This window comes from Xyrauchen texanus, chromosome 16 (genome assembly GCF_025860055.1).
Source record: "Xyrauchen texanus isolate HMW12.3.18 chromosome 16, RBS_HiC_50CHRs, whole genome shotgun sequence".
Taxonomy (NCBI): domain Eukaryota; kingdom Metazoa; phylum Chordata; class Actinopteri; order Cypriniformes; family Catostomidae; genus Xyrauchen; species Xyrauchen texanus.
Genome location: NC_068291.1, coordinates 20,454,098 through 20,467,878, shown reverse-complemented (window position 1 = coordinate 20,467,878; position 13,781 = coordinate 20,454,098). Strand labels below are relative to the sequence as shown.

Here is a 13,781-nt window from a genome sequence, read left to right as displayed (position 1 = left end):
AGCAACATGTTTCACTTATTAGTTATAAATACATATATTAAAACGCTCATTTTTTCACTGGGTGTGGAAAGCACATACTGAGAGATAGGTCAGACTTTAAGAACAACTCTCTGTTTGTTTAGAATGAAAAGTACTGCATGTTGGTTGAACTTTTGTACTAGCCTGAGCATTACTGGCAGTGAATAAAATCACTTGTGTAAACTTGCTGCTGAGACATGGATTAATGTTGATGCATGAGACAATGGGTCCAGTGCATAGACCTCCCAAAGCAGACAGGAAGTGGATACATCATGGGTGTGTCAGCAATGTGAGAATGGAAGTTCTGTATCTGCCAAGACCAGTGGGAGGCAGAAGTAAACTTTTCAGAACTTGTGCCCATTCAGCAAAACATTTTGTTCCAAAACCACATGCAAAACATTGTTTTTTTTTCTTTTGCCACATATTCTGTTTTTTTAGAGGTTCATTCTGGGTTTAAAAGAAGTTATGTACTCACACAGGTACATTATTTTTTGTGGTAATCAACATAAAGTCACAAATGCTGTCAATTGAGCTCACACAGGTACAGGTACTCACACAGGTACATAATGTGCATAACAAGTACATCTAGACTCTAGGTCATAGTTCAGCTGGAGCAGGGTATCATGCAACATGTTTATAACTTTTCTTCTCTCTTTCAGGGGAGAAACCTTTCAGCTGTAACTGGGAAGGCTGCGATAAGAAATTTGCTCGCTCTGATGAGCTGTCCCGCCACCGCCACCATGTGTGAGAAACATTATGTACCTGTGTGAGTACCTGTACCTGTGTGAGCTCAATTGACAGCATTTGTGACTTTATGTTGATTACCACAAAAAATAATTTCAACTCGCCTATCCTTTTGTTAAGAAAATGCAAAATCAAGGTCACAGTGAAGCACTTATAATGGAGTAAATGGGTCCAATTTCTGGAGTGTTTAAAGGCAGAAATGTGAAGATTATAATTTTCCATTAAGTACTTCCATTAATTTTTCTGTTAAAACTCATGTATTATTTGAGCTGTAAAGTTGATAAAATTGTCATTTTTACAGTCATTTTAGGGTTTATTGACATTACATCATTATGGCAAGGAAGTTGTAAAATTGGCTATAACTTTACAAAAAAAGGTTGGTAAGTGATTTTATCACACAAAAATCATGCGAGCATGCATTGTAATGCAAATTGTTACCTTTACTTATCCTAGTACTTTGATCAGTGCTTTGATGCTTAATTAAATCACAAATACACATGTATTCTCCATTGTTTAATAAAAAAAGAGTATTAAATAAAAGAGTATTATATGATAATCAAAGTGCAGATAATTATCCACATATAGATTTTTACATATTAAGTCTCCTTTTTTTAATTATATTGAATGTAGTTTAGCATACATCAGACCCTTCCACTATATATGTACATATAAACGTATACAAAAAAAGAAGAAAAAGGATGAAATCTTAAGACAAACATAGTACAAAGACTTTGGCAAAAGAGTGCATATTTCTTTTACACAATAGTAAACAAAATTTTCAATTTCTGAGTGCAAAATATGTGCATAAGAAGAAGAAAGGAGTCCAGTGCATAATCACATTTTTGCCCATGAGAAAACCAGTAGCCTCATATAATGAGTTCCTGCATAATGTCAGTGAGACTTCAGTATCAAACAGATTCAGTTTGAACCTGGAAGCAACAGGCTGATTGGTAGTGTTGTGCCAGGGGGCAAGGTCTTGGCTGCAGTGAGCTTGTTGAGATTCCGCACCTCTGTTTGCCAGGAAGGGATTTTCTTGGTGGTCATGTGCCGGCGTGCATGCTTGGTGAGGTGGTCACTGCGCATAAACCGCCGGTCACACACTGGGCAGACAAACTTCTTTTCACCCGTGTGCGTTCGCCGGTGGCGGGACAGCTCATCAGAGCGAGCAAATTTCTTATCGCAGCCTTCCCAGTTACAGCTGAAAGGTTTCTCCCCTGAAAGAGAGAAGAAAAGTTATAAACATGTTGCATGATACCCTGCTCCAGCTGAACTATGACCTAGAGTCTAGATGTACTTGTTATGCACATTATGTACCTGTGTGAGTTCTGAGATGTGCCTTTAGATGGGAGCTCTTAAAATAGGTCTTCCGACAGCCTGGGAAATTGCAGACATAGTTGCGTCTGCGGGAAAACTCAACCTGCGTGGCACTGCTCTGCCCTGAGGGCATGTAAACCGGAGCGGGAGCCAGAGGCAGAAGCTTGGTGTTGCCCAGGGTCATAACAGTCTGTGGGCACTGTGGTGCCGAAGACACTGTTGACTGGGGCATCACGAACATCACTGTCCCCTGAGGCACTGGAGAGCTCATTAAGAGAGGCTGTGGTAAGATGGATTTCTGAACTCGGCTCTGAATAAACGTGGCTGAGATGACTCCTGGTTGGGCCACAGGGAACATCTGGCATATAATTGGTGGACTAGTGGTTGGGGGTGGCAACTGTGGAGATGTTGGGTTGAGTTTATCATATTTAGAGGGGCATGAGCCTGCTGTTGTAGTTTCTGTGTGGGGTTGGTGGGGTAAACTTGCTGAAGGAACCTCAGGTTGTGTCTGCAACTGTTTCTCAGTCTTTGTAGGGTGGGCAACTTGTGGAATGCTTTGGTAGAGGGAGCTGTCGGCTGTGTGCCGTATTACGCTGGTTGCCATGGCTCTGCAGGGCAAAGATGTACTTTTCTCTGTGGTTTGCATCTGAGTGATGGAGTGGGGGAGGCTGGGACAGGGTCGGGCCAATGGGGAGGGGGAGGTTGGCGCTGCTGTAGTGTTGGAGGTCTCAGCAAAGCTGGGACTGTGTGGCGGGGTCATACACTGCATGGGAAAAGAAAATCATACTTTACCATACAAAATCAAGCTCTTCAGCAAACAACGATTCAGTAATATCACAGTTGTATTATTATGTTTATCTCATGTTTAATCACAGTGTAGGACCCTGTGCTGAAGTTCAGTTTGTAGATGTAATTTATCTATAGACAGCCACCTGTTCGAGGTGTCATAAAACCACCCCCAAGTTTCAAGCAAACAAATCAGGTTTTGATAAGAGCCATATGTTCTACAACATGCACTGCTTGTGGACTGTAAGGACCCAGTGTGAATATTGACAACATAAACAGAGCTAAAAGTTTACATATTTTACTTTCTAACAGTTCCTTACCAGTGAGGAGAGTGAGACAAAGTCCTTTGGGGTCTCTGGTGGTTCGGCTTGCAGGAGAGAATCGCAGGAGTCTGAAGCTGGGGTGAGAGGGCGAGGTTTGAAGGCATTGGGTTTTGGAGACATCTGACTCCAGAAGCTCATGTAGACCAGAGCTTCTGCAGCTTCCAAATCATTGTATTCTGACACACTACATGAAGAGTGCTCGCTGTTGTGCCTTTTTCCTTCCAGAAATGCCTCGCAGATCTCCATCCGAGATTCCTGAGAACCACAAGATAACTAATTTAATGGAATGTAAGAAGGCAAAAGATGCCCTCTGGTTGATTTCAACACACAGAGCTCAGCTGCTTGGTAGAACTGAATGGGTCTTTCTCTTTGTCTTTATCTATTCATGGATCCAGAAGCAGTATGACAGTTTAACAGAGAAGCCCTTTTTAATGCACCCAGTTTGCCAGGACCCTCTATCACTAGGCTGTCACCTCCCACTCCTAAATAAAGCCAAAACAATGACGTGCTCTCAAGCTGGCCACGTGAAACAGCTATGAGCAAAACTTGAGACTGCTGACATACTCGTGAACAGTTTAACAGTGCCCGAGGCCAGAAAATTTGATTGACAGCAAGCCACTCCCATTTGTAGCACTTCAGAAAAATAACACCATTATCGAGCAATATGCAAGTGTTTTTTAAAACAAGGCAGACAAGGTGTTGTGCACTTGATAAACACGCTAACAGTCTGCATACAGTCTGCGGTATATAGCCATCTCAACCGGTGTCATGAAAATATATGCTACCTATCAGTATGTGCTACCAACGCTGTGCTAAACAATACACTAGTGGGGTATATACATTTTCCAGATTGTTTATAGCAAAAGAACAGACAATGTAAGGGTTAACTCAGGTTAATAGGTAAAAACGGTGTCTATTTAGAGGAATATTCTGGTTCAAAACAAGTTTAGCTCAATCAACAACATTTGTGGCATAATGTTGATTACCACAGAAAATAATTTCAACTCGTCCCTCCTTTTCTTTAAAAATTAAAAAAGAGAGAAAATGGAGGTTACAGTGAGGGACTTACAATGGAAGTGAATGGGGCCAGTTATTTTAGGGTTTAAGAGCAGAAATGTGAAGCTTATAACTTTGTAAAATCAAGTACATTAATTATTCTGTTAAAACGCATGTATTATTTGAGCTGTAAATTTGTTTAAATCGACGTTTTATGACTTTAGGGTTTACGGCGTTACGTCGCCATGGCAACATAGTTGTAAAATTGGCAATAACTTTAAACAAAAAAGGTTAGTAAGTGATTTTATCACACTGAAATAATGTTTACACACATATTGTATACGTCTTGTGGCTATACTTTTGATACAGCGAGTATTTTAACGTTTACGGATTGGCCCCATTCACTTCCAATGTAGCCTACCCAGACGTTTGCCTTTTTTAAAGAAAAGTAGGGACGTGTTGACATTTGTGGTTCTTCAGCATTATGCCGCAAATGCTGTTAATTGAGCTTAACTTGTATTAAACCGGGAATTCCTTGAACGAAATATCCGTTGTTTATTAACACCGTGGGATGCATCACTAATGACGTAAGTATAGACAGTTACATGTTGATGGAACTTTACAAAAGAGCCGTTTGAGCTGTTTAAAAAGAGCACTGTAACATGATTGGAATGCTGAGACAAATAGAGTGACAATATAACGTTACAGAGCTGTTGGCTCACAGGGACTCAGGTCCGAGTCCCACCTGGGTCAAGTCCCACTCTCCCTACTTTCCTGTCTACACACCGCTTTCCACTAAAATAAAGTTCTAGCTAAAATTATATAAACATGTGGGTTGTTGTTGTAAGTCTTTTGACCAATCAGTGTCAATAAAATCACAAGCGACAAAACGTAAAAAAATGAAACAAATATTTGGATCTTACCCCACATATTTCTTCCATGTTACGAAACTGGCGTTTTGACATCCGATCGAAATGTACGAAAAAATTATTTATGAATTCAAAAGTAGCGCAGAACAAAGAAACGGAGCTGCTCCGCCCGTTCGGTGACGATCCACGCCGGACTTGAGTTCGCCTTTATCAGCAGCTGAGTAAAACATGTCCGGGAAAAAAGAAAACAAAATTCACGACAGTCTGGCGGGTGGCAACATGCCACCAATGAAAAAACAAATGTGTGTGAGACCTTGACCAATGGCGCGAAGAACGACGCGTGATCAGTGCGTGATAGGTGAGCGATTGGAGGAAACGGGGTGCGTGGCTGCCGGTGGGCGTGTGGAGGGAGTCAACAGTGTCACTGTAAACTCGCTGAACTGAGAGTCGCGGAACTGGGCGAAAGGTCTTGAGCCGCCGCATAATAGTGAAACGTGTTTGCAGTGATGAGCACAAATACATAAACATGTATTTCAAATAAAAATACAAAATACCTCTAAAATGTTTCAAAATAAAATACCAAATACTGTGTGGAAAAGATGTATCAAAATAAAATACAGTATTTTGTATAACACAATATAAACTCTGAAGTTTATTAAGTAAAATTATCTTATCCAATTTTAATGTAATTGTGATTAATTTTCACAACATACATTCACATGTGCTGATGTGCAAGAGTCAAAAAGGACCGTGTTTTGAGATGTTGCCAATTAGATTGAGTTTAAATTAATGCACTGTTATTTTATTTTTTATATATAATTTGCTCATAATGAATTTCAAACATGACCAAACAAAAACTTGCATGCAAGCAATGGATTTTTTTTTTTCAGTGAGAGTAAAATGTAAACACAGTCTTACCTCAACCCCTAGTTCGATTTGAACCCATTTAATAAAAACCTTTTTAGAAAAACAATAATTTCTGGAGTAATGAGATTGATGCAATCACATCTCTATATGGGAATGTGTCTTAAACTCTTTTTGTCTTGCCTTAATTCAGTATGAAGTGTGTAGTCACACCCTCTCTGAGAGAATGGGGTGACAGCAAATTTTTTAGAGGCAGTGAAATAACTGACTGGATGTTAGGATGTTCTGATCTCACTCAACGCAGGTGATGGACTTTCTTTTCATTGACTGCTACAAATACACACTGATGCTGAGACACATGAAAGCATTCTATCTTGACATGAAGTCATCCGTCAGGCACTCCCAAGAAAGGCCTTTAAGTTGTTGTTAGGAAATCATTTGAAAAGCTGGTAGACACATGAATGCATGGGTCCTTGAAATGAATCAACCTCAAAATGAAAGGGATTAATGAAGATTTCTTTGTTAATAGCCCTGTTAATTTCCGTTATTGAATTCAAAGCTAGAATATGTAGGGAGCAACAGAGCCCAAGGAACCTGCGTTAAAAAGAAAATGTGAGATTCCCTGAAATTATTAGTTTTTGTGACAAAATACTTCTGTTTTCTGTTTCACATGTCACTTATCCCGTTCCATGTCACGTTTTCCTTGTTGTCCGCTCCGTGTTTCACTTGTCTTTGTCTAAAAACTACAATTCCCACAATTCCCGGCCTCCCTCACTGCCTGCACTCATCATTGTTCTCACCTGTGTCTCGTTTAGTCTTCATTGTGTCTGTCTATTTAAACCCTGTTGTTTTCCCTTTCCCTTGTCAATCGTTACCGTTTTCATGTTCACTGTTAATGCTCACCCTGATGCTCATTCGTGCCTTTTGTGGATGTTTTTCATCAGGAGAACCTGAGTTCTCCTGATGTTATTTTGTGTTTGAGTTTGACTTTTTCCTATCGTGGACTTTTCGTTTGTTCCTGTGTTTGTTTATTTTGTTTGTTTAAGCTTGTTAATAAAACCCGCGTTTGGATCCAAACCTCCCGTCTGCCTTCTCCTGCTTCCCACACAATCATAACAGTCTGAAATTAACAGAACATTTGAACCATTTTCTGTAGTGCTAATTTTGAATAAGTATTATCTTATATCTAGCAAAAAAGGAACCTACTGTCTCAAAATTATTTCCACAAGTTGACACATTTTTTCCTGTAACAATTGTCCCTATATTTACACAATATCACTATAACCCTCCACAATTTTTTCACTCACCACCTTTAATTATTATTTTTTTTTATCAAAACAACCTTCCATTATTATTTATTTTCAAACTAATCATTTTGCTCCATTAATATTAAATAAAAAAAAAAAAAAAACTATTTTCAATCTTGATACTCTTTGTTACATGAAAAAAGGTGTGCATTTAGCCCCATTGATACCCTATCATCAGTGATATATCAGTAATATATTTAAATGGAATTAAAATAAATAACCAGCAAAAATGTGGTCAGAACTTCATTAATAAGTCCAAAGTCAATCATCTCAATTGACTTGCAGATGAATGTCGTAACATGCCTACAATCTGAATGCTGAGAAAGGTTAATAAACTAAATGAACCCAAGTCTTAAAACATGTAAAGTTGGTAAACGTGTTTGGTGATTTTACACGGGAGAAAAGCAGTCACTAATACAATCATTTAAAAGAAGGGGCGTTGTCATGAAGATCAAGAGTAAATAAGGTCATACTCACAATTATTTGTTGGTTTTTATTTTTTACTTAGGTTTTACTTTCTATTATCATAGCTCGTTTAATAATTTGTGAAGATGAGGGCATGTCGCACAACTGGTTCACGTTGGCATATGGCTGATTTTGTTAGCTACCAAGAGACAGAAGAATTTACGGAAAAAAATACTGTAGCTTTTGATTGCATTGGAGGCCTTTGACCTCAACAAGAAAATAAATGGTAAGTGTTTTCTCCTCCCTTTTAAAAGTTGAGAAACCTATGTACAGTATTTTGCATTTTAATAGTATTATACATATTCGTTTTTTCATCTGGTTCTCTGAAACCCAATCAGAACAGACACATTTTTGAATTGTGACCCAGAAGTTGAGGACCACAGCTCTAAATAATGAAATTAGGAAATTAGTGTAATCCCGGCAAATAGAATCATATTAAAAGTAAAAATCCTCCTCAACTGGCCCTCTGGGAATGTCATGTAAGTTTGCTTGCAAGTGAGCACCAGCAGCTTCAGAGGTAGCAGAGTGGCCGAGTCTCAGCATGAGTCACACTTTGCTGTAGTGACCGGTTGTGCAAGGCAGAGATGAACCACAGTGCCAACAGCAGTACTACTAGCTGTGTGTGGGAAGTGTTCGAGTTATGTTAGAAGCGGGAGGCATGTTAGTGATATAAGTGCGGCAGACTGAGAGTGAAAGGAAGGAAACTAGAGGAAAGGTTATTATGCTGTTCACTTCCCACCTCTAACCCCATCCCATCACAAACCTTTCAGCACCCAGCACCAGTTCTCACATGTACTGTGGTTAAATATACTACTGTGCTTAGCTGAAGTCCAGAGAAGAGCCAAAGGATGAGGTGGGTGTCAAGTTGTGACTTATTTCTTGTGCAATTCCCCACTTGAAAAGGACAGTCCCTCCACATGAAGATCCTAACTGGATTCCACTCAATAAACAGCCATGGGATCAGTTTGCTTGTCTTTTATTAACCATCCTTTGGTGCGCAGTAAACAGGTGAAAAACCTCAAAAGAGAGATGACAAATACAAGTTATTATCTAAGTTGACAGCCAAATTAAATAAACAAATCTATTCACATTAAACCACATTACAGCCATTATAAGTTACAAGGTTTCCACTTTTTAAACAAATGTTATCCAAATAAATACCCATCATTTTGAATCAAATGATCAGAATCAGAAAATTTTTAGCCAAATTCACATTTTAGCCAAATGCAATACAAAATATTTTTAGTAGTAAAAAATTCAATTTACTTTCTAATCATTAGTTTTAAGCCGTATTTTCCTAGTAAAGAATTATTATAAGGTATCATTGTAGCCACACAACTAGATATGCTATTCCAAACAAATCAGTTTTTTCCAAAATGTATATATATCTTATCTTTTAACCAAGTATCTGGGGCCAAATACCTTTTTTCCCACTTGGTTTATTAAGATTTCTACAATGTTTAAATTACTTTTAACCATTTCAAACACATTCTTTGTCAAACAACGAATTTGGCTTTCTTACTTTTCCTTTATACCCCACTTGTTTGATAAAACCAAGCAACATTTGAAGTAACAAATACCACTGCAAAAAGACCTATCAAAGTCAACAAAAGTTAAGAGTCTGTGTTCCCAGAGCATCATTAGCACTGCACTGCTTAAGTCCATCTAGCCAAAACATGGCCAATATGGCGATTACTGGCTGTCCTTCACAGTTTTGTGGAGGGCTTGGTTTTGCACAATCACTTTGATAACAAAGATAGTTTTTAAAAATAACAAAGATAGATAGTGATTTTGTGGTGCTATCAATGCTCCTTCCACTGCGGTTTAAAGACAACAACAGAGCCAGGTACTAGCACGCCCAGATTGCCTGGAAGATTTGCTCCACCTGGTTCACCACTGATTGAAGGGGAGGAGGAGCTCCCAGGCAGTTCGTCAGCACAGTGGGTCAGTTATTCCCAGTGGTTTTAAATATACTACTATGGCTTTATTGGTACATAATCTGGCCCTATATGTTTGTGTAACATTTAATGTACAGAGTGACATAATATTGTAGTTTCTTAGTGTGATTTCTTGAAAATGGACTTGGTAGGAAAGCATTAGTCAAGATAATACAGTATCATTAAAATTGTAAAAGTGTACTTAAAAGAATATTTCCTGTTCAATACAAGATAAGCTCAGTCAACAGCATTTCGGGAGTAATGTTGATTAGCACAAAAAAGTTTTTCGACTCATACATCCGCTTCTTTAAAAAAATACAAAATAAAGGTTACATTGAGGCACTTACAATGGAAGTGAATGGGGCCAGATTTTGGAGAGCTTAGAGGAAGAAACGAGGAGCTTATAATTTTATAAAAGCCCTTAAAATAATTCTTCTGTTAAAGCTTGTGTATAATTTGTGCTGTAATGTTGTTTGAATCATCATTTTTTGGTTGTTTTATGGCTTTAGAGTTAACAGTGCTATGTTGTCGTGACAATGAAGGTGTAAAATTGGATGTAACTTTACACCGAAAAGTTTTAAAAGCGATTTTATCACACTACAATCATGTTAAAATGTATATTTTTTACATCTTGTTGCTATACTTTTGAAATAGTGAGTATTTTAATCTTTATAGATTGGCCAATTTCACTTCCATTGGAAGTGCCGCACTGTTACCCAGATTTTTATTTGTATTTTTGAGGATGAGCCACAATAAATGTATGTGGTAATAAACATTATGACATAAATGCTGTTCATTGAGCTTAATTTTTATTGAATCCAGAATATTCCTTTAATAGTGTTAGAACTGCACTTTATTAATTGTAAAATCCAATATAGCTCACATATCCACCTTATATTTGTCTTGTTTATTTGGCTCAGGTCCCAAGGCAATATACTTTTATTATCTTTATTATACACTGTATATTATATATTTAATTATTATCATTAAATATTTTAGATTTTACATTTTAAGAGGTAGGTTTTTTGTGCTTAAACATTAGATCTTTAGCTGTCATTAATAGATTTGTACATTGTTAGGGTGTGATGTGTGCATGTGTGTTGTGGAAGGAGAAGTTGTAGGTTTTGGCAGTACTCATAGGCAAATCAGATGCTCGTAGAACACCCAATGTCAGGCTGATCAACAGAAACTCCCAAATTGCTTAACTGAAGTGGGTGTGTATCTGGGTGAAAGGGCAATATTGGAGACTGCACGTCAGTTTAGGTTTTAAATAGATCTTGTTTTCTGGTATGTAAGGTGTTGAGTGGCACATTTGTTAAAGTTACCTTGTACGCCATGGACAGATGATAACATTGAAAATCGTAATAAGAATAGTCTATACCATTTTTAAGGTCAAAATACCCCTAGGGCATCAATACTTCAAATTGAAAAAGAGTTATTATTATGTAATGCAATGTTAGCTGTATTACTCTGCGACTGCGATAAAGGCCCTGTATTTTTCCTCCTTGACCAAAACCATTGATTGAAATGGATGGTTTCGTCAATGCAGTTTTCCAGTTTAGGATGTGTGTATATACTCCCATTGATAATTAATAAGTCAATTACTCATAGTGATACTATAAAGTGTTTGTTCTGTGAAGATTATTTTTATTTTATATTTATATATAATTTTTTAACGGAATGCATAACCAACTACTATATATAGTAAAAATAATTTTATGATTTGTTAATGATGTTTTGTGAGATCCAGTTGTGAGATACATTAAATACAAAATGGCCTGTAATACAATCGGTAACCATGGTTTTGCCAAGTAGGATCAGTATCGTTTGTTGGTTCTGGAACAACATTCATGTAGAGCAAATATAGTCCTAACCCTTTCCTTAACTCAAACCTAACCATTAACTTCAACCCCCTAAAAATAAAGGGAAATCGATCCCCAATTCCAGCCCAAACCATAACCTAATACTAAAATCTGATTGGTTGACAGGACCAATAAAGATGTTTGTCGAGGAACATTGATAAAATAGCAGAATCTACTTTTTCGAACATACCTTTGTTCATTATTTGTAACATATTCTTAGGCCAAAAGAGGAAATCATTTAAAGGGATAGTTCACCCAAAAATGAAAATTCTCCTGTCATATACTCACCCTCATGTCATCCCAGATTTGTATGATTTTTTCTACTGAACACAAACTAAGGTTTTTAGAAGAATATCCCAGCTCTGTAGGTCCATACAATACAATTTAATGGTAGCCAAATATTGGAAGCTCCAAAAAGCATATAAAGGCAGCATAAAAATAATCTACAGTACATGGCTCCCGTGATTAAATCCATGTCTTCAGATGTGATATGATAGGTGTGTGTGTGTGTGTGTGTGTGTGTGTGTGTGTGTGTGTGTGTGTGTGTGTGTGTGTGTGTGTGTGTGAAGTAGTTTTTTACAATCGGTCTCTTTCACATTCTTCTTTTGTTTTTGGCGATATGTCTTTAGGGCTTAAATATTGATCTGTTTCTCACCCACACCTATCATATTGCTCCTGAATATATACATTTAACCACTGGAGATGTATATGATTACTATTATGCTGCCTTTATTTGCTTTTTGAAGCTTCAAAGTTTTGCATTGTATGGACCTACAGAGCTGAAATATTCTTTTAAAAACTTTTTTTGTGTGTTCAGCAGAGGAAAGAAAGTAATCTGAGACATCTGAGGATGTGTAAATTATGAGATAATTTTCATTTTTGGGTGAACTATCCCTTTAAATAGTATTAAATGTTTTTGCAGCCATCTAGTTGTTTCATATTACATTGAACCTTTAAATGTGGATAAGCCTGAGCATATCCCTATCCAATGTGGAAATGTGAAAACGGTCCATTGCAAAACGAATGAATGTTTTAAAACAAGTTTCCTGGGCGCTACCCTAGTCTGCCATTGTTCGTAAAACAAATAGTCCCGCCCTAACCTCTCTTAATTGGTTGAGCCAATGTTGCTGTGCTGAGCTGGTCAGTCACTTTTTGGAGGATCAGCCTATGAATGGCTTACTTACAGTGTCTCTGAATATTATTTTATTCAACATCTTATTGTGCATTTGCACATTTATTACTGTCATGTTATTGTGAGCTATTATATTTCATCAGTAATTTTTAGGTCAGCCAGCATTTTTTTAGCACACTGTCTGTGTCAGTCACCTGTCAATGTAGGTCTGCTGTCTGCAAGATATTTAGTGTCTTGTTATGGGCCATATATATTCAGGCCCAGTTAAGACTGGGATTCCTATGAATCTAGAGCAGGCTGATGGCCAAACAGGCCCTGTAGAGACCAGCTTAGCAACGATGCCTTTTGAGTGTGACAAATATATCTTAACCTTTTAATGAGCCTTATATATCTATACATTTAAGGAGTTATCATGAATATAGGTCAAAAGGAAAAAATGGCACCTTTGTGGTGTATGTTTACATACACCACAAAGTTGGTTGACTCTACAGCAATAGAGTTTAAAGACGGTTGACATTGAGGGCAAGTGGGCAAGAGAAGGGTGTGTCTTGACTGGATGTGTGAGAGAAGTATTGAGGTAGACTTTGCTGATTCAGTGGTACCATGGCAGACACAGTACATGAGACCTAAATAGTCCCAAGTGGCCACGTGTTTAGAACTGGAATGCCTAGTTTCATTTTAAAAAGGAAAAATTACCCGTGACTAAAATGGGGTTGAGGAATGAGAAAAAAGTTAAGGGAAACCAGAACCAGAACCCATCCGCATGATCTTCAGTCACTGCAAGATTTATTTATTTACTTGTTTATTTTTTACAAGCCTTTTAGCATTTTACGCACTTGAGTACATACAAGTGCTCTGAATGGAATAGATTAGAAAAAGAATGTTAGCAAACAAAACATTGTTTTTTTTTTTGTGTGTTTTTTTTTATGCGTGTAGACACATACAGGAAGTGCGGCCTATTTGATACCTGTGTTGACCTATATTTTAACATTTCAAGTGTGTCAAACTTCCCACAGATGAAATAAATTAATTATGATTTCTTTTAAAGCTAGAATGAGATACAAAATAACCATACTCATTGCCAACCAGAGCATGAGAGCGGAGCAGAGATCGCCTTTTTGAAATCGCGCTCCGCTCTCGCTCTCGCTCAGTGCCGCTCACTCA

At 37.7% G+C, this 13,781-nt stretch overlaps 1 protein-coding gene across 1 annotated transcript; it reads right to left on the bottom strand.

The window, feature by feature from the left end:
- Positions 1-1,043: 1,043 nt before the first annotated feature.
- Positions 1,044-5,355, bottom strand: LOC127657367 (Krueppel-like factor 11). Its single transcript, XM_052146123.1, has 4 exons — positions 5,105-5,355; positions 3,183-3,440; positions 2,077-2,839; positions 1,044-1,976 (listed from the first exon to the last, which is right to left on the bottom strand). Exons 1-4 carry the CDS (start codon positions 5,144-5,146, stop codon positions 1,681-1,683), a joined length of 1,359 nt encoding a protein of 452 aa, XP_052002083.1. The 5' UTR covers positions 5,147-5,355; the 3' UTR covers positions 1,044-1,680.
- Positions 5,356-13,781: the final 8,426 nt, after the last annotated feature.